This window comes from Bos mutus, chromosome 19, assembly GCF_027580195.1.
Source record: "Bos mutus isolate GX-2022 chromosome 19, NWIPB_WYAK_1.1, whole genome shotgun sequence".
Lineage (NCBI taxonomy): Eukaryota > Metazoa > Chordata > Mammalia > Artiodactyla > Bovidae > Bos > Bos mutus.
The window spans coordinates 5,492,199-5,519,157 of NC_091635.1; the positions used below are offsets into that span (position 1 = coordinate 5,492,199).

The window sequence follows — 26,959 nt, forward strand, 5'->3', positions numbered from 1 at the left end:
CTGTGTGCCACAGCCTCTGAGCCCGTGAGCTGTAACGACTGAAGACAGTGCCTTTAGGGCCCGTGCTCGGCAACAAGAGAAGCCATCGCAATGGGAAGCCCTCTCACCGCAACCAGAGAGTAGCCCCATTCCCCGCAACTAGAGAAAACCTGTGTGTAGCGATGAAGACCCAGCACAGCCCCAAATACACAAATACATACATATCTGGGCTTCCCTCACAGCTCAGTTGGTAAAGAATCTGCCTGCAGTGGAGGAGACGCCATTGGAGGAAGACCCACTGGAGAAGGGATAGGCTACCCACTCCACTGTTCTTGGGCTTCCCTTGTGGCTCAGCTTGTAAAGAATCCACCTGCAATGTGGGAGACCTGGGTTCAATCCCTGGGTTGGAAAGATCCCTTGAGAAGGGACAGGCAACCCACTCCAGTATTCTGGCCTGGAGAATTCCATGGGCTATATAGTCCATGGGGTCACAAAGAGTCGGACACGACTGAGCGACTTTCACTTCACATACATAGTTTAAAAAAGACACTGAAACCATTATACAAAAAAAGGCCCTGACTCTGGAGTCGGCAAGCCTGGAACCAGTTGCGTGAGATTTGGCAGAGCAGTTAAGCACTGGGGGCCTTCACTTTACCATCTGTAAAACGGGGATAAAATCAGCAGCGTCGTAAGGTTCTCGTGAGGGTCATTCATTCAACAAATATTTCCTGAACGTGCACTCCGGCGATGGAAAAGTCAAGGAGACAGAGCACCTCTCGCTGGGAGGCGCGTGTCTGTCCTGGAGCAGAGGGTGATGTGCGGTGTGCGGAGCGGAGGCCGGAGACGACAGGTGCTCCGTACCGCCACGGCTGTTGCCAGGATGTTACTATGTTACACGATTATAACATCTCTCGTGGAACCTCATGCTCCCCAAAGGCAAGAATTGGCCATCTTGGTTGGCGCTTCCTACAGAGACCGGACAGGCTCCACCCACAGCGGACCTGTGGCCCACGTGGACCAGGACAAGGGTGGGCTTCCTCCTCTGCTGGGAGCAGGGGACAGTGGGAGTCTTAAAGAGGAACGCCTCCGCGGGCTGTCTCCTGGGGTCAGGAGGGCTGCTGTGTCCCACCCTTGACCCCTTGCCCACCCTCCGGGGAGGTGTCAGCTCCATCCCTCTGCCCACAAGCCCGGCGGCCACCACCCCTGACCTGGGCTACACAGAAGGGCCCTTGTTAGCGCTGAAAGGACGGTGTGTTCCTCTCCCTGCCAGGCCTCCCCTCCTCCCCGCGGCCAGAACACACAGCCGCGCACACTGATGGACACCCAGACACACCCGCCTGCCCAGCAGAAACACCCAGTGCTGTCCACCCTGCCCGGGAGATGCCAGCGCCTGCCGGTGCGCCCCGAATCCTGGCCTGGAGCCACGGGGACAGAGCCTCTGTCTGTGCCAACTTGAGCTTTTGGAGTGCTCGGAGAGGCAGAATTATTCTCCAGCTGACAGACAGAGGCCAACACCCTGGGATTCCCCAGGGAGGCTGAGAGCTGTCCTAGTTCCAAGTCTTGGCCCAGGGTTTCCCAGAAAGGCCCCCTGGGAACCTGGCTGCCCTCCCTGGGGATGTCCCCCACCTGGCTCCACCCCAGAGTGGAAAAGACCCTTCGTCCTCCGCGTCTGGAGGCTCCGTGTGGCCCCGGGCGGGGCTGGTTTCTCACACCCGCCCCCGGGGGTGGGGTTGGGGGGACACTCACATGCGGCTGCTGGGCGGGATCTTGCGGCCATCCCGAAACCAGGTCACCTGCGGCCGCGGGAAGCTGGAGATGCGCGGGGCGCGGATTACGGCGGCCTCTCCGTGGGAGACGCTCTGGTGCTTCTCGCCCTCCTCGAAGCTCCCCATGTCTGCGGGAGGAAAGACTAGGGGTCAGCGACCGGAGGTCAGCAACCCAGACTGCCCGCTCCTGGGTGGGGAGCGGTGGGAGCGCAAGGAAATCGCGGGGCCGACATAGGGTGGCCACCGGGAACAGCCGCCGCGTTTGGACCGCCTCACGCGGCCCCATCACCCACTCCCTCACGACGGCGTGCTCCGCTCGGTGCTTTTGGCCTTTATATCCATTTACGCCTGTATGTCCATGAATCAATGGATTCATTCAACAACCAGGAGACGTCAGTCATAATTTCAAAGAGTTGACAATGGAAAAAAAATAAACACCTTCTGAAACAGGCTGGTTGATGTGTCCAATAGCACGTACGTGGCTGGGATGGGGCAGAGGCAGGATCTGAACTCAGACCCGGGGTCTGTCCCTGGCCCCCTGCCCTGTATTGCGGCAGGGGTTTAGGTGTGGGGTGAAAGGCACTTCTGGGGGCCAGCTTCCTGGCCCTTGTGTGTGAGCCTGCACAGACGTGTCAACACAACACCATGTTGCTCCTTTAGAAGCATGTCCACCCCATCGGCAGACAGAGAGGGGACCACGGGTCCCAGCTCTGACGTTCCATCAGCCCAGAGAAGAGCAGCGGAGATGTGGTGGGAAGGCTTTGACTGCCCACCTGCCTGCTGGGGTCAGGGTGGGCTTCGACTCTAACAACAGAGGCTTATTTATTTCAAAAAGAATATGTATATTTATGTTGTGCTCGTCCTCAGCTACTAAGTCATGTCTCACTCTTTGCGACCCCAAGGACTGTAGCCCGCCAGGCTCCTCTGTCCATGGGATTTCCCAGGCAAGAATACTGGAGTGGGTTGCCATTTCCTTCTCCTTGGGACCTTCCTGACCCAGGACTGAACCTGCACTGCATCTCCTATGTTGGCAGGTGGGTTCTTTATCGCTGAGCCATCTGGAAGCCTTATATATGTATACATACACACAGCTGTGCTGTGCTTAGTTGCTCAGTCATGTCCAGCTCTTCTCGACCCTGTGAACTGTAGCCCACCAGACTCCTCTGTCCATAGGATTCTCCAGGCAAGAATACTGGAGTGAGTTGCCACGCTCTTCTCCAGGGGATCTTCCCAACCCAGGAATTGAACCAGGGCCTCCTGCATTACAGAGTCTTTACCAGCTGAGCTACCAGGGAAGCCCACACATATACATGCATATATAACTGAAGCACTGTGCTGTACACCTGAAATTAACACAATTAAACTGTGCGCCAATTATACTTCAATTAAAAAAAGCTGGCAGCATCAATATTTACCCCCATCCAACCAGTCCATTCTGAAGGAGATCAGCCCTGGGATTTCTTTGAAAGGAATGATGCTTAAGCTGAAACTCCAGTACTTTGGCCACCTCATGCGAAGAGTTGACTCATTGGAAAAGACTCTGATGCTGGGAGGGATTGGGGGCAGGAGGAGAAGGGGACGACAGAGGATGAGATGGTTGGATGGCATCACTGACTCGATGGACGTGAGTCTGGGTGAACTCTGGGAGTTGGTGATGGACAAGGAGGCCTGGCGTGCTGCGATTCATGGGGTCACAAAGAGTCGGACACAACTGAGCGACTGAACTGAACTGAACATGCCCCTCTTACACTGTGACTGACACCCCCCCCACCGAGAGATGGGGGCCATGTCCCCTCCCCTTGAATCTGAGGGATCTGTGAGTACGCCTGTAGAATATGCTGGAAGTGATGCTAAGTAACTTCCAGGCTAGGTCATCAGAAGGATGTAGCTTCCACCTGGCTCTCTGGACACTCCTGCTTGGAATCCTGCTGCCGTGTTATAAGGGAACTCAGTCTAGCCCACACAGACACAGCTTTTGTGCAGAGGATCCGAAGTCCCAGACGACAGCCAGCATCAACCCTGGACATGTGAGCCCTCAGGTAATTTCAGCCCCTAGCCTTTGGGTCTTCTAGTTGAGACCTCAGTCATCAAAGAGCAGAGATAAGCTGTTCCCATCATGCTCTGTCCAGACTCACAGAATCTGTGAGCAAGACAAATGATTGCAGTCCACCCCCTGGAGGGGGAAATGGCAAACCCCTCCAGTATACTTGCCTGGACAATCCCATGGACAGAGGAGCCTGGCAGACTGTAGTCCATGGGGTGGCAAAGAGTTGGACATGACTGAGTGACTGAGCAATGCATGATGTTTGGGGTTAATTTGTTATGTAGCCATAGAGACAGGAAGAGTATATTAAAGTGCTAAAACTGTATCTAATATTCATTGTATCAAAATATTGGAATCCTATGCATTTTTCACAGTTTTAACATCAACCTCTCCAACGAAGATTACCCCCACCACCCAAATAGTTGCTGACCCTACATCAGGTTTCTTTCTAGTTGGACTTCACAAGGATTGTTTCATTCCATCTGCGGAATAATACGACAAAGCTCAATTTTCCTAAATGTGCATCTTTTAGTTGTTTACTAATTTCTATTACTTGGCTTTGTCTATAAAAAATTGCATCAATAAATCACATTGATTTCAGTCCTCACAATAATTTTATCTATTTAAAAAACTTTTCACAGAACTCTGAAGATATATTTGAACAATTTAAAGCAATTTCATGGTAATAGTGTTTCTTTCTTCTCTCTCGGGTTTTATTAGCTCCATTTCGTCAGTGAGGAAATTAAAGCTCATGGAGATAGAGTGGCTTATCCAGCTTGAGCAGTTAGGGCGGGGCCGGCCAGCGTCCAGCGAGCATCCAGATTCGCCCCTGTCTTTGCATGCCCTTGCCTCCTCCACGACTTAGCCCCTGCATTCAACTTCTTCATACACCTTCTTTATCTCTTTCTGCTGCACTGAACTCTTCATGGGGCAGTTCTATTTAATTACATTCATGAGGAAATCCCTCTAAGATACCTGGCCCCATACTCTGCACACACACAGTAGTTTCTCTCTAAACTCATCAAATACCGGGACTTCCCTGGTGGTCCAGTGGCTAAGACTGCTGGCTCCCAAAGCAGGGGGCCCAGGTTCAATCCCTGGTCAGGGAACTAGATCACACGTGCTGCAAGTAAAGGTCCCATAGGTTGTAACTAAGATCCAGTGCAGTCAGATAAATACGTATTTAAAAAGTCACCCAGTACTGTCAAGCAATGATTCGTTATTGAGTCCCCTCTGTGGGTCAGGCAGGTTCTGCGATAGGTGCTGAAGAAAGCCCTGGTTCCTGCCCTTGTGGAACTTATGGCAGGGTTAGGGGAACAAGAAAAGCAACCGACAGCCATGCAGCGACATATTGCGACAACAGTTAGGACGGAGAAACAAGGTGTCTCTATGAGAGGAGGCATCAGAGAAAATCTCCTTTATCTACTTCAGACTGGGAGGTGGGGTGAGGCTTTTAAAAAAAAAAAGTGATTTATGTGTTGTTTTTGGCGGTGCTGGGTCTTCGTTGCAGGGGTGGGCTTTTCTCTAGCTACAGCGAGCGGGAGCTCCTCTCCAGCTGTGGCACGGGCGCTCCCCGTGGCAGTGGCTCCTCTTGTTGAGGAGCAGAGACCCTAGGGCGTGTGGGCTCCAGCAGTTGAGGCTCCCGGTCTTAGTTGCTCCGCGGCACGTGGGGTCCTCCTGGAGCAGGGATTGAACCTGTGTCCCCTGCGCCATGCAGGTGTATCCTTTACTACTGAGCCACCAAGGCAGCCGGGGTGAGGCTTTTTAAAGCAGAGCTATATAAAGGGTAGGTGTTAGCCACACGCATGCGTGCGCGCGCGTGTGTGTGTGTGTGGTTGGCAGTAGTAAAAGTCCAGAGGAGGAGAATGTGTGAAGACTAGGAGGCAGGAGAGAAGGGCTAGTTACAGAGAATTTAAAAAACGCCTGTGGGGTCGGCTGGTGGGTTTGTGCCATGGGTGGATGATGGGAAAATGGATGAGTGGATGGACGGAGGAAGTGAGGGATGGAGACATGGGTGACTGTATGTACATACGGCAGGATGGACAGGTGAAGGGCGGGCAGAGCTGACCTTGGTCCAAGTCTTGCCGCTGCTGCTCCCATCCACCGTTCCATCTCACAATCTCCCCTCACTGTGGCTCTGAGACCCCCAGAACCCTCCTGATTCTCTCCACTCACCTTGCCAAATGGGCTTGCTAGGTCTGCCCAGGAAGCCCCTTGTCTCTGCTCATGGGACCCAGGGCACAGGCGTGTATGTCCCAAACACCAGCTGCAAGGGGGCTGCTTAGTCAGCCGCTGCCGGGGAAAGGCTACAGAGAAGTGCACGCGGGTGGGGCTGGGGGTCCAGGATCTCCTAGGGAAACTCACTCCCACTGAGGTGGAAACACAAGGACTTATTTACTGCACTTCCTCTCGGCGATGCAAGCTGGTGAACATACCATACCGTGCCTTGCAGAACTGATCTAACGCCCTAGGAATTCCCCTGAGAGCAAAGATGTGCAGGGCTGGGGCCCAGCTACATGGGGCCTAAAAATTATTCCTAATGTCTTTGTTCTATCTTAAAAGGTATTGTAAAGCATGCATTCCACTTCAGAGTATATTTACCGCTTTTAGTTATTTTTAAAACTTTTTTTTTTTCTTCTTTTGGCCATGCCACGCAGCATGTGGGATCTTAAGTTCCTCAACCAGGGATCAAACCGGTGCCCCCTACAGGGGAGGCATGGAGCCCTAACCACTGGACCACCAGGGAAGTCCCACTTTTAAAACGTTTTTATCATGAAATGTGTCATGCATTAAAAAAAAGAGTGAATATAATTTTATGAATAGTTCAAAGAAGAAGAATAAATGCTCACACACCCACCACTGGGAAAGGCTGAGGGCAAGAGAAGAGGGCAACAGGATGAGATGGTTGGATGGCTCAATGGACATGAGTTTGAGCAAACTCCAGGAGATGGTGAAGGACAGGGAAGCCTGGCGTGCGGCAGTCCCTAGGGTTGCAAAGTGTCAGACACGACGTAGCGACTGAACAATAACAGCAACAAGAACCCACCACCCAGTTTAAGGAACAGAAGATGAACCAACCTCACCTCCCTCCCCGACAGCCTCCTGCTCATCGCCGCCGCGCCCCCCAGAGGTCTAATCGCCATCTTGGATGTTGTGTTCATCATATCATTGCTTTTTCTCTTTCTTTCAAGTTTCCCTGCGTGTAGATGCATCCTTGAACAGTTTATGGTTAATTCAGCCTGTTTCTAAGCTCTCTGGATTATCTTGTATGTCATCCGCTCTAATGGGCTTTGTTTGTGCAACGTGTTTGTTGGGAGCTCCACCTCTGTCCTGTACTTGGCTTGGTCATCCTCAGAGCCGCCTGGGTGTCCGTGTACCAAGGCAGAGCAGTGCTGCCGCAGGGGGCTTGTTATCGGTGTTTTGCTGTCCTGCTAAGGACAGTCTCGTGTGGGCCTGCTAGCGCTCGTCGCTGAGAGAATCTCAGGAGGATGTGCCTAAAGGTGGAAGGGCTGTAGGCTGTGCACACGTTGATCTTGTGAGGTAACGCCAAGCTGTTTTCCTGATTTGCATCAATTTGCCAATTCACACTCCCGTCGGCAGTGGTGGGAGTTTCTATTAACACCTGGTCTTGGAGACTCTTTGGTTTTTGCCCGTCTGGTGGACATGGGATGGTACTTAATTGTGGTTGTGATTGTTTCTTACGAGGATGCTATTTCTCCATCCAGCTGAGGCTCTGCCTCCAACCATCCACGACTTCCACTGCATCCTAAGTGACATCAAACCATCCAACTGCGTCTGAGAACGTCACCCTCTGTCCCCGGTGCCCCACCTCCTCAGCCGTATCTCCTTCTCCCTTCTTCCACATTTAATACTCCACTCAGGCTGAGGATTAAGAAGAATGGGCCCACCGCTGGCATTCTGGACATCAACCCCAGCGCAAAGGACAGTGGGGCTGATGCCGTCAGCTCTCATGTTGCACAGGGGGCTGCTAAGCTGCCTCGGAGAACAGGGAGCAGGACCCCTGGCCCCGTGACGGGTGGGCGGGGCTTGTTGCCGGGGCTGGGGGTTCCAAGTCTGAGCCATCGCCCACCCAGTGAGGCTGGGATACCGTCGGGGACATTGCTGAGGTGAGGAGGACTAAGAGGAGCCTACGGAGGCTGGATGCTGACTCCAGAAGGTTCTCCCAACCCTCTCACCCATTTAACCCACTTGCTGCATGCCAGAAATTTATGGCAGCTTCACAAAAACAGAGAGACTCAGGGTGGGGCCAAGAAGGGAGCTAGGGGTGGGGGTGATGTTTTATCGACTTCTCTTTAATTGCTGTAATTAAAAACACGTAAAGAAGCTTTTTGTAACGACTGTGCCATCGTCATTAGTGGTTAGCACAGCTGCCTTATTAATTTACCATTAGAACCCGATTCACAGCCCTTCTTTGGAAAGTGGGGGGTGGGAGCCAGGGGTGGGGCCTGCCAGGCCTGATCTGACCCAACCCCGCTGCTGAACCCCCAGGACAAAACCCTCCCACCCTGGGGGGCAGAACTGGCAAGAAGGGGAGATGCAGGGTCTGGAGAAGCATCCGTACCCTACCCATCCTCAGAACGGCAAGCACCCGGGTGACAGTGTAAACAGACGGAGGGACAGACAGATGCAGGCGGTGTGCGGGGCACGAAAGCCTGGGAGAGCCCCAGGACTGCGAGGGGTGGGGGAGGGGAACGATTTAAGGTGGCACCCGCTGTCAGGGTCCTGCAAGCAGACGGTGAGTCCCTGAGAGGGAGTGCCTCCTTCAATTGCCCATTCTCCTCGCCCCACCCTAGCACCAGCCCTGGACAGCAGAGGATGGTACCTCCCAAGGTACCATCAGAGAGAATGAGAAAGGCTGTGAATGTCTATTCCAGGAAGCCTTCCCTGGTTGGCCTGGCAGAGAAGAAAGTGTACTCGTCCACCCCCGGCTGAGGGCCTTTCATGATGGTTTGTGTGCACTGATTGCTTAAAATCTTTATTGAATTTTATTACAACATTGCTCCTGTTTTATGTTTTGGTCTTTTGGCCTCCAGGAGTGTGGGATCTTAGCTCCCGACCAAGGATCAAACCCACACCCTCTGATTAGAAGGAGTCTTTAACCACTTGACTGCCAGGGAAGTCCCTTGTATGCACTGATTGATTACTCATTATGACAGCCCAGCTAGGTAGGCACTAACATTAGCATTCCTTTTTTACAATAAGGAAATGAAGGCACAGAGAAGTTAAGTAACTTGCCCAGGGTCACACAGCCAGGGATAAGTGCATGCTTGCTTGCTCAGTCGCTTCTGCCGCGTCCAACTCTTTGCGACCCTATGGGCTATAGCCTGCAGGCTCCTCTGTCTGTGGGATTCTCCAGCCAAGAATACTGGAGTGGGTTGCCATGGCCCTCGCCAGGGGATCTTCCTAACCCAGTGATGGAACCAGGGTCTCCTGCATTGGCAGGTGGATTCTTTACCTCTGAGCTACCAGGGAAGCCAAGGGATAGGTGAGGGGAATTTGAGCTCAACGTTTGTTCATGGCTGGTTCCATGGCTGGGTCCACAGCTCCAGTCTTTGGTTGATGAGGGGAGGAAGGAGGAGGAAGATGGTAGAAATACCAGCTGTGGGACCTTGGGTTGTCTCCAGATCACTTTTTTTTTTTTTTTAATTTATTCAGCCACATCGGCTCTCGGTTGCGGCACATGGGACCTTCCTTGATTGGGTGGAATCTTTTGTTGCATTGCATGTATTCCCTACCTGTGACGTGGGCAGCACGTGGGCTCTTAGTTCCCCGAGCAGAGATTGACTGCACGTCCCCTGCCTTGCAAGGCAGAGTCTTAACCACTGGACCACCAGGGAAGTCCAGTCCTCTGACCTTTCTGAGGCTCAGTTTCCCCATCTCAAGATGTAGCTCCCGGGACACGCCTTCCTACCTCGGAGACCTGCCCCCAGGGACCCATGAAGGGACGACATTTGCACAGTGACACTGGAGGGCGGGGGGTTTGGGGGGCTCCTCTGTTCTTCCTGGGCATCTCCTTAGGGATGCGCTGTCCAGCTTGCACCTGTGGCTCTGATTGTTTTGCAGGGTCTTGGGTGTGTGCTCACCTTTCCAGGGGGATGGAGGCTGTGGTTCCTTTCCCACCTGTAACCCCTCCACTCCCCAGGTGCTCAGAGCCCTAAGCTAGTCAGCGACTGGATCAGGGCTGGAACCCATGCTTTCTCTCCCCATCCCCACGAGGGTCATGACCTGGCATGTGAAGAACCCTGAAGCCTGCTGTCAGCATTTTTTGTCTGCTGGTCCCAATGCAGGGGACCGGGGTTCGAATCCTGGTCGGGAAACTAAAACCTTGTATGCTGCAACTGAAGATCCCACGTGCTGCAACGAAAACCAGGCACAGCCCTCAGCTGCACACAGGTGAACAAAGAGGCAGACCAATCCAGAAGCACATTTGGACACTCACATGCATGAACCCACACCCACCCTTGAGCACACACAGACATACTCCTGGGCTCTCTGCGGCCCGACTCACGGCCGCCCCCACACCACGAGGCTCTGGGAACCCGCTAAACAGAGCTCCGTGTGAGCCCTCCAGCTGGTAACTGCGGTCCTGACCCGTCATTTTAATTCAGGGCTTTCCCTCTCCTCTGAGGAAGCCGAGTTCTCCTTAGCGTTGATTTATGGGACAATCGGTCCTCCGCTTCTGATTACGGCTGCTCTCCATAGTTACTGTAAACACTCTTCGCCTCACTTGAGGCCTTCTTCTTGACTTCTCTCCCATGCTTCTCGCCAAAGTAATAAGCTCTCTTTTGTGTAAAATCCGAGTCAAGCCCTAGTGGGCCCTGCATGAGAGGGTGTCTAGTTTTTTTTCTTTTTTGGAAGGCAAGCTACTTTCTTTTTAAATTTTTATTATTTTTAAATTTTATTTTTGGCCATGCCCCACGCCATGAGGGATCTTAGTTCCCTAACCAAGGATTGAACCTGTGCCCCTCCTTCATTGGAAACTCAGACGCCTAACCACTGGATCGCCAGGGAAGTCTCAAGGGGGTCCTCTTTGTAAAAAAAAAAAAAAATCAGGGCTCATTAAGGTTTCCCACACTCTCATGGCCCATTGGGCAACCTTAGATGTCTCCCCCTAAAAACCTCAGAATGAAACAGCCCATACTGAGGCTTATTTCTAGCATACAGGGTCTGTGGGGTCTGCGAAGGGGATACTGAGTCATGGTGGGGGGTGTGGGTGGAGCTGATTGGTGCAGTGGGTTCTCCAGAGGCTTCTCTCTCATCCCCCATCTGAGGACGCTCTTCTGGGTCCTGGTGGCAATGAGGGGAGGCTGTCACCCGAAAGGCTCAGCAAGGGTCTATTCCTTTACCCTCTGCTCCCTCCAGGAACTCTGGCTGCTCACCTCCCCTCTCCCTTTAGAGCTGAGACCCACCACGAGGCGTCTCACGGTACTTCCCGAGACTGTGGGGGCCTCCAAGCTCTTACTGCTCCAGGGCTAGGCAAGCTGGAGGATGGAAAATTCCAGGTTGTGGGGTGCGTGCATGCTACATCTCAGTCGTGTCCGACTCTTTGGGACCCCATGGACTGTAGCCCTCCAGGCTGCTCTGTTCATGGGATTCTCCAAATAAAAATACTGGAGTTGGTTGCCATGCCCTCCTCCAAGGGATCTTCCTGACCCAAGGGTTGAACCTGCATCTCTTCTGTTTCCTGCATTGGCAGGCGGCTTCTTTACCACCAGCACCACCTGGGAAGGTCATGGTGGGGAGGGGGGATCCTGGGAAATCTGCCAAGAAGACCCTGGGGAAGTCTGCCATTATGAAGATTTCCCAAGTTGGAGACCAAGCCCAGAGGAGACCCTCAAAGCAGATGGCAGGCCTCCTTTTCAAAAAGGAAGCAAGCAGTCCCATCTAAAGAGTGCTGGGGGCTTCCCTGGCCGCCCAGTGATTAAGACTGCACTTCCAACGCAGGTGGCACAGGTTTGATCCCTGGGTGGGGTACTAGGATCTCACGTTTGGCACAGCTATTAAAAATTAAAAAAGGAGTGCTGGACTCACAGCCAGCAGAGATGTGTCATGTGTCAGCAGTGTGGCTTTGAGAGCCCGGGCCTTGGTTCCGTCCGCTGTAAGTGGACGGCACCAGCCCGGATGGCGGGAAGGGCTGCCACGAGCACCCACCAGAACAGAAGGCCACGGCTGGGGTTCAGCTCTTCCCAGTGTGTGGCCGGTGGGCAAAGACCCTGCAGACCCTCTCCACTTCATGGCCCCCCTCTCCCTGGCCCCACGCGGTACTCACAGGCCACCTGGACCTCCGTCTGTCGCTGCAGCAGAGCACCCATCCGGTTACGCACGATGCAGCGGTAGAAGCCGGCGTGGGTGCGGTCCAGGCTGGTGATCATGTACCTGGGGGCAAACGAGACAGCCGGTGAGCAAGTCAGGCAGCCACGGGGACTCAGGGGTCAAACTGGGGATCAGAGGTTGCCACATCACCCTCTTTCGTGACCAAGCACACCAGGGAGCCCTCAGTTGTACCATGGGGGTCACAGAAAGGACCTATAAGAAGATCCCTTCCAAAGGCTCTGGCTCAGGTGCCCGGGAGCGGGCCTGTACTCCAGATACCATCTGGGCAGGCTGTATGGTTTTCTGTACTTGTGGCCCTGCGGCCAGAGTGCATGAACCCAAGGGGGCCCCTGGGGATGCTCTCGGGGAGCACCTCACTGGCCCCAGAGCTGCAGAGTCTGGTCCTGGGGGGAGGGCAGCTGGAGAGCAGCTGTGCAGTGCACTCACCCGGCTGGGGGCAGGGAGGAGGCCAGGCTCGGTCTGTGAAGAGCTTCTGGCAGCGAGACATGGCAGGTGGTGGGTGCTCTTGGGTATGGAGGGGCTAGTTCCCCTGGCCCCCACCCCGTGATCTCCCTGCTGATCTGGGCAGTGACCAGGGGCTGGTGCCTAGGATGCCTCTCCTACTCTTGGGTGTTCTCGGGCTTACCCAATTGACTTGGGGAACAAGCTCACTGCAGGCCTGCCCCCAGGCTATGCCAGCCTTGGAACAGAGCAACCTTATTTGTAGGCATCGCCAAGTTTTCTTTTGCCTGAGTTCTCACATGAGCCCACCACCATCACCACCATCACCATCATCACCATCATCACCACCATCAGCACCATCATCACCACCGTCATCACCGTCATCACCATCGTCACCACCGTCAGCACCATCATCACCACCATCAGCACCACCATCACCACCATCATCACCATCATCAGCACCACCATCACTATCAGCACCACCATCACCACCATCATCACCATTAGCACCACCATCACCACTGTCATCACCATCATCACCACCGTCATCACCATCATCACCACCACCATCACTATCAGCACCACCATCACCACCATCATCACCATTAGCACCACCATCACCACTGTCATCACCATCATCACCACCGTCATCACCATCATCATCACCACCACCACCATCACCACCACCATCACCACCATCATCACCACCATCAGCACCATCATCATCACCACCACCACCATCACCACCATCAGCACCACCATCACCACCATCAGCACCACCATCACCACCACCACCATCACCATCATCACCACTGTCATCACCATCATCACCACCATCAGCACCATCATCACCATTACCATCACCATCACCACCATCACCATCACCATTACCATCACACCATCATCACCACCATCACCACCATCACCATCACCACCATCATCACCATCATCACCACCATCATCACCGTCATCACCATCACCACCATCATCACCATCATCACCACCATCATCACCATCATCACCACCACCATCACCATCAGCACTACCATCACCACCATCATCACCATTAGCACCACCATCACCACTGTCATCACCCATCACCATCACCACCATCATCACCATCATCACCACCACCATCACCACCATCAGCACCATCATCATCACCACCATCACCACCACCATCACCACCATCATTATCACCACCACCACCATCACCACCATCATCACCACCACCATCACCATCATCACCACCATCACCATCATCACCACCATCATCATCACCACCACCACCATCACCACCACCATCACCACCATCATCACCACCATCACCACCATCATCACCACCATCACCACCACCATCATCACCATCATCACCACTGTCATCACCATCATCACCACCACCATCACCACCATCATCACCATCATCACTACCGCCACCATCACCATCATCACCACCATCACCACCATCACCATCACCATCACCACCATCACCATCATCACCACCATCACCATCATCATCACCACCACCACCACCACCACCACCACCACCACCATCACCATCATCACCACCATCACACCACATCACCATCACCACCATCATCACCATCACCACCACCATCACCACCATCAGCACCATCATCATCACCACCATCACCACCATCATCACCACCACCACCATCACCATCACCATCATCATCACCATCACCACCATCACCACCATCATCACCACCACCATCACCATCATCACCACCGTCATCACCATCATCACCACCATCAGCACCATCATCACCACCCTCAGCGCCATCACCACCATCATCACCATCACCATCACCATCAGCATCATCACCACCATCAGCACCATTATCATCACCATCACCACCACCACCATCATCACCATCAGCACCATCAGCACCATCACCACCACCATCACCATCACCACCATCATCACCACCATCACCATCACCACCATCATCACCACCATCACCACCACCACCATCAGCACCACCATCACCATCATCACCACTGTCATCACCATCATCACCACCATCAGCATCATCACCACCATCGGCACCATTATCATCACCATCACCACCACCACCATCATCACCATCATCACCATCAGCACCATCACCACCACCATCACCATCAGCACCATCACCACCACCACCACCACCACCATCACCACCATCACCATCATCACCACCATCAGCACCATCATCACCATCGTCATCACCGTCATCACCACCGTCATCACCATCAGCACCACCATCACCACTGTCATCACCATCATCACCACCACCATCACTATCAGCACCACCATCATCACCATCAGCACCATAATCATCACCATCAGCACCATCAGCACCATCATCACCACCACCATCACCATCACCACCATCAGCACCATCATCAGCACCACCATCACCATCACCACCATCAGCACCACGATCACCATCACCACCATCAGCACCATCATCATCACCATCAGCACCATCAGCACCATCATCACCACCACCATCACCACCATCATCACCACCATCATCACCACCATCACCATCACCACCATCACCATCACCACCATCACCACCACCATCACCACCATCATCACCACCATCAGCACCATCATCATCACCACTACCACCATCATCACCATCACCACCACCATCACCACCACCACCACCATCACCACCACCATCAGCACCACCATCACCACCATCTTCACCATCAGCACCACCATCAGCACCATCATCATTACCATCATCACCACCATCACCACCATCTTCACCATCAGCACCACCATCACCACCATCATCATCACCACCATCACCACCATCATCACCATCATCACCATGGCATCAGCACCATCATCACCATTACCACCACCATCAGCACCATCACCACCACCATCAACACCATCACCACTGTCATTACCATCATCACCATCAGCACCATCACCACCATCAGCATCAGCTTATCACGATGATGAAACAGTTGCCACTCTCTGAGCACCACCTATGCTTCAGATGCTGTATTAAGTGCTTTTCATTCATTTCTCTCTCCCTCTTTTTTTGCTGTGCAGCTTCTGGGATCTCAGTTCCCCAACCAGGTGTGAAACCTGGACCCTTGGCAATGAAGGCACAGTCTTAACCCCTGGACCTCCAGGGATCTCTCCATTCATTTGTTTACCTCACACAGCAGTTCCCACACTACTGGGCCTCATGGACCAGTAACACTTGAGCCATTTTAACACATTTTAATCTGAAATTCTGTGCCTTGCCCACTACACTAGCTTCACTTTCTTCATTTTATGCGGACAGGGCAGAGGGTCGTAGGTCTGAATTGGAGAGTCTTTTTACCTAATCGCGCTACTAACCCCCATTTTAGAGGTGAGGAAATTAAGGTTCAGAAATACCCATCATTGACCTGTGGTTTCTGAGGCAGTAAGAAGCAGGGCCAGGGACCCGTAGAACCTTTCTGACTCCAAGCCCAATTGCTAACCAGCTCAACACTGACGTGCATGCATGGATGCTTAGTTGCTCAGTCATGTCCGAGTCCTTGCGACCCCAGGAACTGTAGCCTACCATGCTCCTCTGTCTATGGGATTCTCCAGGCCAGAATACTGCAGTGGGCTGCCATTCCTTCCTTCAGGGGGATCTTCCTGACCCAGGGATTAGAGCCCACGTTTTCTGGGTCTCCTGTATTACAGGCAGGTTCTTTACGGCTGAGCCACCCAGGAAGCCCTCAGCACTGACATCCAACCACACAGGACCCCACGTTCGGTCCTGGGATGGCATGAGCCCCAGACTCACAGGTGGGTGTGTGCTAAGCCTGCTCTGGCTCTGCAGCAGTATCACCCAGAACCTCCTGGCCGGCCGAGTCTCTTATCTCTGCCCCTGGTGACAGCTCTTATCTGTCCCTCACTCCTGTGCTCAGCGTGATGTTGGGAAGATAGCGGGTACCCAGGCTCTGGCAAATCTCCCGTTCTCCACAACCCCGCAACCCACCCTCAGGCCCATCACAGGCCCATGGCTCCCTGGGGGAGGGGAAAGGCAGCTTTGGATAAACCGTCTGGGTCTTAAAAGCGATGAGGTGACCTGGCAGGGAAGATAGAAGGAGAGATTGACTGGAAAAGCTCTCTATCTTTAAAAACGGAATCAGATACTACTAAAAAGCACCAGGGAGAGAAAAATGAACAGAAATGACCAAACTCACAAAGAAGATGCTCGGCCACTGTCACAATGAAAGAAAGTCCAATCAAAAGAAGACAATATTCAGATGGCACCAAATTTTCTTGTATGATTACACCCACGGCTAGAGTGAGGCGGAGGTGAGGCTGACCACAGATCCGCTGATCAAAGAGTAAGTTGGTCCAACCTTTGGGGCAGAATCGATCCAAATCAGAATATTCAAGTCTTCTGACCCTGAGGCTAGACTCCAGGGAGCTGGCCTTTTATCCGTACTTACAAAAATGTGGCAAAAACCAGGAATAAGGATGTTCACTGCGGTTTGCTTGTAACAGCAGAGACAAATGAAAACCAGAAGCAGCATAAACACCCATCAAAAATGGAATCGAATCGATTAATAATGCCATAGCCATAGAATGAACGAAGAACACCTCTATGGGATGAGACAGAACAGCCTCCAAGACATACAAAGCACGGGAAGGAAGTCGAAGCTGGAGACGGGGGATATTTATGGAAATAAAAACACGAGAAAGTAAAAAGCTAAATAATATCACAGCTGAGTGTTAGGGACATGAGAGAATGTATTATCTCTTGATAAGTTATTTATTGATACAGGCTGCCAAACCCTTAGTCTAATGTTTAGGATCATAAAAAGAATTTTGAGTTTGTGAGCCAAAAAAAGTCAAGGAACAGTGTAAATGGTACAACGTGTAGTTAAACTGGAATAGTATGTATTTGTATATATTTGCACACACACAATCACATATATGGGCTTCGCTGGTGGCTCAGTGGTAAAGAATCTGCCTGCCAATGCAGGAGATGCAGGTTCAATCCCTGGGTCGGGAAGATCCCCTGGAGAAGGAAATGGCAACCCACTCCAGTATTTCTGCCTGGAAAATCCCTTGGGGGGAGGAGCCTGGTGGGCTACAGTCCATGGGGTTGCAGACACGACTTAGAGATTAAACAGCAACAATAATCACGTACCCATTCCGGCTTGGACATAAACATTTTTCAGGATTCTTTACCTCATGCCTTTTGGGAGAAGTATTGAGGACTCAGAGGAAGGTAAACTCCTGCCTCTGGAGTTTATGTCTTTCTGCACCATCAGAATGTTCTTTATGGTGTGCATATATTGCTTTTATTTTAAAAATAAAATTAAAAAATGCACTTTGAGCATATAATGTCAGTATACATTATAAAAAAGACACCAGGGACTCATTGGATCTGGGGTTTGTCTGCTGATACTAGTGATGCGTAGTGAAATTTAAACTTTAATAAAAGTTGATTTCGGCGTAAAGTACGAGTTCCTTTGCTCAGCCAGGAAGCTTCAGGCCCCACCTGGGGCCTCAAGGAAGAGCAGTGGGTGCAGGTCTGCCCCTCCCCCGAGACAGCAGAGGAGAGCTGGCTCTGGACCCCCCTCGACCACGTCTGTGGGAGGGGGCGGGCATCCTCACTCCGGCATCTGCGGTCGGCCTAGGTGTGGGGTGGAGCCCCTCTCCCGAGCTGTCCCTGGCGCTCCCCTCCCTGCCTGGGAGAACTATTTCTGGCTTGTAGGCAATATTATTTAAAGTAACAGCGCCGCCCACTGCCTTTCCTACCAGGGAAACCCGCTTTGCTTCACCCAGACCGCCTCCCCGGTGGGTGGAAGAGGCAGCTGGCCAGCATCTCGATTTGCAAATCCAGAGCGGCTGGTGGCATCACAGCATCGGAGCATCCAAGATAATGACCCTGACAACTCCTCATCCCCCACAGGGCTCCCTCCTGGGCCCCAGGATGCCCACAGCCCTATCTGCTCCACCCACCTGCAGCTGCCGGCCTGGCAGGGAACTGGAGGAGCCCAGCCCTGTCAAGGTCCCTTCCAGGGGCAGGGGGATGGCTGAAATGCTTTGTGAGGAGGGCGCACACGTGATTGTCCATGATGGAGCCTGGCGCTGGAGGGGGCTCTAGGGCTTCTGATGTTGAGAAAACTAGGCCTGACATCTGCTTCTGCACTTTTTAGGGGTTTGACCTGGGCAAGTGATGGAAATGCACAAACCTCAGTTTTCCCGTCTGTAAAATGGGGACAATAATGGTTATCGTGTACATGTATCTGTATGGCTGAGTCCCTTTGCTGTTCATTTGAAACTATCTCTACACTGTTAACTGGCTATACTCCAATACAAACTAAAAAGCTTAAAAATGGCTATCTTTTAAAAAAAAATTAAGTATAGCTGCTGTACAACATTATAGAAGATACAGGCACACAATATAGTGATCCAGTTTCTAGAGGTTATACTCTGTTTGGGGGAGAGTGGGTACATGCACCTGTGTGGCTGAGTCCCTTCACTGTCCACCTGAAACTCCACAACATTGTTAATCGACTATATCCCAACACAAAATAAAAGGTAAAAAAAATAATGGTTGTACTCCATTTATAGTTATTATAAAATATTGGCTATATCCCCTGTGTTGTACAGTATATCCTTATAGCTTGTTTTAAAGATTTGTTTTTTTGATGTGAACCATTTTAAAGTCTTTATTGAATGTGTTACAATATTGCTTCTGTCTTCTGTTTTGGTTTTTCGGCCGTGAGGTATGTGGGGTCTTAGCAGTCTGACCAGGGATAGAACCTGAACCCCACGCACTGAAAGATGAAGTCTTAACCACTGGACTGCCAGGGAAGCCCCACTTTGTAGCTTATTTTTTACCTAATAGTTCGTCCCTTTTCCTCTACCCCTTTGCTGCCCCTCTCCACTTTCCTCTCCCACTGGTAACTGGTCTCTAGAGCTCTGAGCCTGTTTCTTTTTTAATTATATTCACTAGTTTACTTATCGGAGAAGGCAATGGCACCCCACTCCAGTGCTCTTGCCTGGAGAATCCCATGGACAGGGGAGCCTGGTGGGCTACAGTCCATGGGGTCGCTAAGAGTCGGACACGACTGAGTGACTTCACTTTCCCTTTTCACTTTCATGCATTGGAGAAGGAAATGGCAACCCACTCCAGTGTTCTTGCCTGGAAAATCCCATGGACGGAGGAGCCTGGTGGGTTGCAGTCCATGGGGTCACTAAGAGTCGGACATGACTGAGCGACTTCACTTTCCCTTTTCACTTTCATGCATTGGAGAAGGAAATGGCAACCCACACCAGTGTTCTTGCCTGGAGAGTCCCAGGGACGGGGGAGCCTGGTGGGCTGCCGTCTATGGGGTCGCACAGAGTCGGACACGACTGAAATGACTTAGCAGTTTACTTATACTCACTATTTTTAGATTTAATATATAGGTAATATCATATAGTATTTGTCTTTCTCTGATTTGTTTCACTCAGCACAATGCCCTCCAAGTCCATCCATGTTTTTGCCAATGGCAAAATTTTCACTCTTTTTCATGGCCAAGTAGTGTCCCATTGCATGTCTGTACCACATCTCCTTTATCCGCTCACTGCTGATGGACACTTAGGTGGCTTTGATAATGGCTGTCTCTAATGTAAGCCCTGGACTCACGCGCCTTGCACACGGCAGGTGCCACACCTATGCCTGTCACACGAGGGTGCAAATGGATGAGTCACTGGCGGGGGGTGGAGAGCGCTGGGGTGAGGTGCAGAGGGCCAGAGGGGAGGGTGGAGAGGGTACGGAAGGACCCTGCTCCCTACCTGAGTGAGGACACAGTGAGAGAGCCAAGCCAAGCATCAGGAGAGCCCGGGTTCCCTGGAAAATGTGTTGGCTTTCCCGTGGATGTGAACCCCAACTGTCTCAGCCACCCACAGAGGATCTGCCATGCCTGTTGGCTTCCTCACCCTTTTTTAAAAAAAAATTCAAAATTTTTATTATTTATTTATGTGGCTGTGTCGGGTCTTGGGAGTTAGTCGCATCATGAAGGATCTAGTTCCCTGACCAGGAATTGAACCCTGGGCCCCTGCCTTGGGAGCTTGGAGTCTTAGCCACTGGACCACCAGGGAAGTCCCTTCTCATCCTTCCTACTGGTAGAAGGGTTTTGTATCGGTCCTCAGCTTCTGGCAGACCCTGTCCCCTTGCCCTCCTTCTTCAAGGACAGTGGGGACAGCAAAGGAATGACTCCACCCTTTCCAAAGGCTGCCCCGAGCCCCTTGGTCATCTGTTTATACCCTCCTCCTGGCTCGTCTGTCACCTCACTCTCCATCCAATGAGGAACAGCTGCAGGGGTGTGGGGACCCCTGCATTTACCTGTCTCTAGGCCCCCGCAAAGGACCACTTATTTATTAATTTATTATAGGAAATATATTCCTGGGGTTTAAAATTCAAAGAATAAAAGAAAAAGACACAGTACACCTCTCTCCCATCCCTGTCCCCGGGTGCATGGTTATTCTCAGCTCCTAATACACACACACACACACACACACGCACACACTCGAAACCACTGCTAGTCTCTTGAGCATCTTTTCAGAATTATTAGGCAAACACAAGTAAATTCCTCATAAGGTAAGGAATCTCCTGGATGGGAGAAGCTTGGTTAAAAGGAGCAGGCGGTGCAGAGAGAGCCTGGGGGGCGGGGGTGGAAAGAGAGACACACACAGAACCCGCCCTGTCTGCTTTGCCCCGTCACGGAGGGCCCCGATTTAACCCGAGGGACCCTGGTCATGAAGCTCTCTCCTCCAAGACGAAAGGCTGGGCTCGGGGTGGAGGGCGCATGGCGACAACCCAGACAGGAGCCGGGATGGACGATTGGATTTTTAGAGACACAAGACGGACAGCGGAGAAAACACCTGTCTAAAGCACGTGGTGTCTCCTCCAGCACACGGGGAAATGCACAGTGTCCTTTTTGGTTCGAGTCCTTGAGTGTCACAGTTGATATTCAAAATGATTCTTACTCACATTAAATAAGATATTTCAATCCCACAAAGCTGTCAGGAGCTGATGCGGACACCAGAAATAATAGGCCCGCTCTCCTTGTGTTGTCCTCGTTAATAAATCAGACGCCAGAGATGCATGCGTGGTGCTCACGCGGGGGGACGGTGCGTGTGCACAGCACACACGTGTGTACACACACAGTTACACACACCCACATGCACTCACGTGTTGTGTATATACACACACGTGTACAACCCACACCCGCACACACACATATACACATGTGTCTATGCATCACACAAATGTAGTCATGTACACCCAGATGGTAAAGAACCTGCCTGCAGTGCAGACGACCCAGGTTCAGTCCCTGGGTTTTGGGTGGGACCCACCTCCAGGGTGGATACAGGTGGGGCCGCAGTGGATGGAAGCGGGAGAGGCCCCTGCCTCTGACCACAGAACATGGGGGATAAAGGGATGCCGGGTCCAAGATGCCGGTCTCTGCATCCCTCTTTTCTGGCCTCAACTCGCCCCCGCGCAGGCGGACGGGATGGCCACGGCGCAGGTGAGCAGAGGGGCGGGGGCCCAGGGCTCGCTCGCACGCACAGGTGTCTGCAGCGCCCAGAGCGTCCGGAAACAGTGAGCACTGGGCTCGTAGACGCTCTGCCCCCAGAGCCCAGAGCTCCCCTCTGGCCCCAAGTCTATCAAACTTCCAGCTGTGTCTAAAGAATACAACCACCGTCACCTCTGCACACGCTACTCTCCAGCTCGTGGGGAACCCCTCGGCCTTCAGCTAGGAAGTTGCCTCCAGGAAGCCTTCCTGAACGTCCCCTGGGCTGCCACGGGGCTCTGCCTGGTGCATGGTTCACCATTTAGTTTAACGAGCCGTGTACTTGTATGTGAGTCTCCACAGCCCCCGTGCTCCCCAAGCGTCATGCCTGGAACAGCACATGTTCAGTGAACACTCCCTGGGTGAGTGAAGGGTGAGTGAATGAGACGGCCAGCGCAGAAGGCCAAATCGTGCCCCCAAAGACAGTCATGGCCCGTGTAGGGGGCGAAGGGAGGGAGGTGAGGGCGGGTGGCCACAGCGCGGAAGGTCTGAATGTAAGATTTCACAAAGGACCATCCCGGCGAGGACAAAAGGGCTCGTTAGTCCTGTCTCCTCATCTGTGAGATGACTCCGACTCTAATCACAGTCTGATAGTGAGTCTGACGCAGTCCCAAAGAGTGACAGATTGGACGAATCCCGCTGTGGCCTCAGATTTTCACTATAATCCTAACTGTATCACTTGTTAAGCAAGGGACCTTAGATAACGGGCTGAACCTTCTTAAGCTGGGGCACTCCACCTGTGTAACTGGCAACATAAGGGTGGCTGCTTTATAAAAAAGGCGAGCAGGACTACCCTGGTGTCCAGTGGCTAAGACTCCACATTCCCAATGCAGGGGGCCCAGGTTCGATCCCTGGTTAGGGAACTAGATCCGGCAGGCCGCAATGAAGATCAGAGATCCTGAGTGCCACAGCCAAGACCCGGTGCAGGCACAGAAAGAAAGAAATGTTAAAAAAATAAAAGAAAATATGAGTGAAGGTAGTTTCGTTCTGCGGCTTGCTTTGAAACCATGCATTTGCGGCGATGCCATAGACACATTAGGGGACAATCGGAACATAACTTGAGCTTTGCATTTGCTGTGTGAGCTTTTGTCTGCAAGAAACACTCGGTGAATCCAGACACCTGCCCGCGGCTGAACGGAGCCACATAGTTCCCGTGACACGCACACCTTGGGGGTCTCAGCTCATGGGTGTGTTACGAGCTCACCCGCCCACATCTGGCCTTACAATCCTCTTTCCATTGCAGACAACCCTCCTTGCACCCTTCATGATAACTCAACAGCTGCAACCCACTGACACCCACTTCCATGAGCAGATTTCAGGCCCTTTCGAAGGCCAAGTACATTTACTGCGGCCTTTATGCATTTCTTACCCACTGAATGTTTGGGGGTGTGAGTAATCACCCTCATCACACGCCTTTTTTTTCCCCACGTGTCCCTAATGAAGTTCTGGGTGGGCTTCCCAGGTGTCTCAGTGGTAAAGAATCCGCCTGCCAAGCAAGAGACAAGGGTTCGATCCCCGGGTCGGGAAGATCCCCTGGAGAACAAAATGGCAACCCACTCCAGTATTCTCGCCTGGGAAATCCCAGCCTGGTGGGCTACAGTCCGTGGGGTCACAAAAGAGTCGGACACGACTTAGCGAGTAAACAAGGACAATGACGTTTTGAGTGTGGCTCTCACCCCACTTCCCCTACTAGCCCTGCGGTTTTTAACTGCATGATTTTGCAGTGTGGTGACTTCTGCCATTGTTTCTATCTCATTTTAGCAGAACTGGCTGCAAAGCTCTAAACTCAGTGTCTGACATTTGGTAAGCACTTGAGAAACGCGTCTTTATGAGTTTGCCATTGCCACTCATCATTTGACCCAGACTGGAGAGTCCACAAAGTTCCGGGCACTGTGTTAGGCTCTGGGTGTCAGCAGTAATAACGACGACCACAGTAACAGCACAACCATAGTCCTCCTGGTATTGGGGTCCCCCCAGCTCCTTAGTTTAGATGAAATGTTGCTCCTGCTGCCATACCCTGCTTAGCAAGGCCCTGTTCCCCAGCCCCACGACCAGTCCCTTCATTCCCATCTGCCACTGCCATCCCTTGGACATCTCAGGATCTCAGGGGAGAGACGGAACAAGGACTTGCTCCTCTTACAGCAGAAGTGACTTTGTCGTGGCTGCTTTAATTGGCACAAGGGATGATGGGTAATTAATACTAAGGAGGGCTGGGCCAATGTGCATGGTAGAAACATTCGCTGAAGCGGGAGACTCCTGTGGGCACAGAGTGTGGGGGATGCTCTGCCCGACCAGCCTGTGCTTTCTGCATGGCTGAGTCCTGCTCCCTGGTCTCCACCAGGCTCCTGATTTCCCCAGGACAGTTTTTGGGGGGGATTAATGAATGCTGATGAGGCTGGAGGATGAACCACTGTCCTCCTGGGGTTCCTCCAGCTTGCTGGGCCAGGTCAGGTGGGGGGCGCTGGGCAGAGGCGTCCCTGGACATCCTGCCGTGCCTGCAGTTGGCAGCTCAGGCAGGGTAGGGATGCCTGGTGAGCTGCCCACTTCTTTCCCGCCCAGACCAGGCTCAGGGTCAGGATGGATGCTCTTCCTGTCTACCTGGGGTGAGGCTTCAGATGGCCCTGTGTCTCTCTTCTCTGAGTCCCGAGGCTCCACACCCCGAGCCCTCCCCTAGCTCCCGGCTCTTTGGGTTATACCTCCTTTTGGGAGAGTCTTGGCCAGACTGCCACTGAAGTCAGAAAACAGGCTCAAACAACTCCTAGTGTCCAGAGCTGGGCCGGGGACTGGGGGGCAAAAGCTCTCGGGGGTGGTGGGCACAGGTGAAGAAGGAGGGTTTTGGACTGTCTGTGAGTATTACTTGCTGTGTGACCTTGGGCAGATTGCCAAATCTCTCTGTGCCTCCATTTCCTCAGCTATAAAACAAGGGTAATAATAATAATTATCGCAAGCAAACCAGGCAGTTCTACACACTTTACATACAGAATAATGCATGTACTCCCCTTTAACTATCCTATGAGATCAGAATTCATCTTATCCACATTCGGCAGGTGAAAAAGATGAGGACACCAAAGCACAGAGAGATTAAGCAACTTGCCCAAGATCACACAGCCAGCGGGCCTTTGACTCTGTGCTCTTCACCGCGACACCATGGTCCCTACCTGAAGGCACGGCGCGAGGGTGACATGACGTCACACCGTCGTGCTTAGTAGGACAGGGCCTGGCATGAGGCGTGTGGCAAGCACATGCTGAGAGCTAGCTGCCACTGGGATTACTCATGTTACTGTTATTCACTCACTGTGTCCTGGGAGAAAGGAGCTCTGCCCTCAGCCCCTCTAACAGTCTCCTAACACCTGGCACAATGCTCCTGTTCGCTTGCCAGCCCCAGGAGCAGTGTCCGAGCTTCCGCTGCCATGCCATCCAGCGTCGGAGCTAGGATGGCGGCTGCCCTGAGCCCCAGGGCCCAGAGCTGAGCCCCCACCTCCTGCGCTTCCCAACATCTGCTCAGAGCCTGGGCAGCTGGCCCCACAAAGCCTCCCACCAGCCATGATGGTTCTGGCCTGGGTGCAGCCTGACTTGCCTGCACCCACTACTCATCCTCTTTGGATGGGCGGCCGCTTCAAAGCTTTGCAGCCACTCCAGGAGGGATGTGGCAGCTACCCCCGCCCCTGCTCCCTAAATCTGGCCTGGCCTCAGGACTTCACCCGCAGAACCTGGTGGAGCACTACAAAGCCAGGGCTCAAGAGCCTTGCAGCTTCCATGTTCACCCTCCCACACCACTGGCCCAGACCACCATGGCACGAAGGCTGGTAAACCACAGGAAGAGAGACCAGCAGCCCAGCTGTCCCCGCCATGACCTGCCAGCCCCGCTGACCGCCCGCTAAACGCAACGTCATGAGAGCATGCAGGAGGGACCTGCCCAGAAACAGCAAACCACGGCTGAGTGGCTAAGGTTTGGAGGCAACTGACCAGGAGCTGTGGCCGCGGCCAGGCAGGGTGTGCACCTGTGGGCGGGGTCCTCGCTCTGTCTGTTCCCCAGGGGTCGAAGGTCAATGAGCAGCTGCAGCGGCTGAGCTTCTGGATGAGGCCAACTGTGTGCTGACCTCCAGGGACTGCGCCCAATCTCTTTTGGGGAGGCTGTCTTTCTTGGTTACTACTTGTTCTGCAGGCAGGAAGCTCCCACCTGCTGCCTGCTCACACTGAGCCGGGGAACTCTCGGGCATTTTCCAGCCCCCAAGGGCTGCCGGTTGGAGCCGTAAACACTGCTTTCAACCCCACCCCTCCTCCAAGCCCACCCCCAGGAGGTAGGCTTAAAAAAATATATTTATTTATTCATTTGGCTGTGTTGGGTCTTCGTTGCAGCATGCAGGGTCTTTGGTGAGGCACACAACTCTGCAGCTGTGGTACAGGCGCTCCAGAGTGCAGGGCTTCCGTGGCTCTGGGACATGTGGGATCTCAGTTCCCCAGCCAGGGATGGAACCCACGTCCCCTGAATTGCAAGGCAGATTCTTCACCACCTGACCACCAGGGAAGTCCCAGAGCACTTGGGCAACCAGCTGGGAGCCGGTCTCTTCCTTGGCCAGGATGGGAAGTTCAAAATCACAAACTCCCCCAGCAACCCCTCAGTCAGAAAGCAGAAAGTGGGTCGCAGCAGAGACTCCTTTTGGGGGAATGAAGACCCAGGGGAGGGACCACCTGAATCCTCCCACACTGAGAAATCCCACGAACAGGTCTGATGGGTCTCTGAGGGGTATGGGTGGGGAGAGGGGGGAGTCAGGCACCAAGG

General features: G+C 52.9%; 1 protein-coding gene across 2 annotated transcripts in view; it reads right to left on the reverse strand.

Annotated features, from left to right (window-relative positions):
• The window catches only part of SDK2 (sidekick cell adhesion molecule 2), a 268,058-nt gene that overhangs the window by 102,548 nt on the left and 138,551 nt on the right, over window positions 1-26,959 (reverse strand). For both annotated transcript variants that reach the window (XM_070389019.1, XM_070389018.1), the window contains exons 3-4: window positions 12,080-12,186; window positions 1,726-1,873 (exon numbers count right to left, since the gene is read on the reverse strand). In XM_070389019.1, the coding sequence (XP_070245120.1) occupies window positions 1,726-1,873; window positions 12,080-12,186 (255 nt within the window). The remainder of the gene's footprint in view (window positions 1-1,725; window positions 1,874-12,079; window positions 12,187-26,959) is intronic.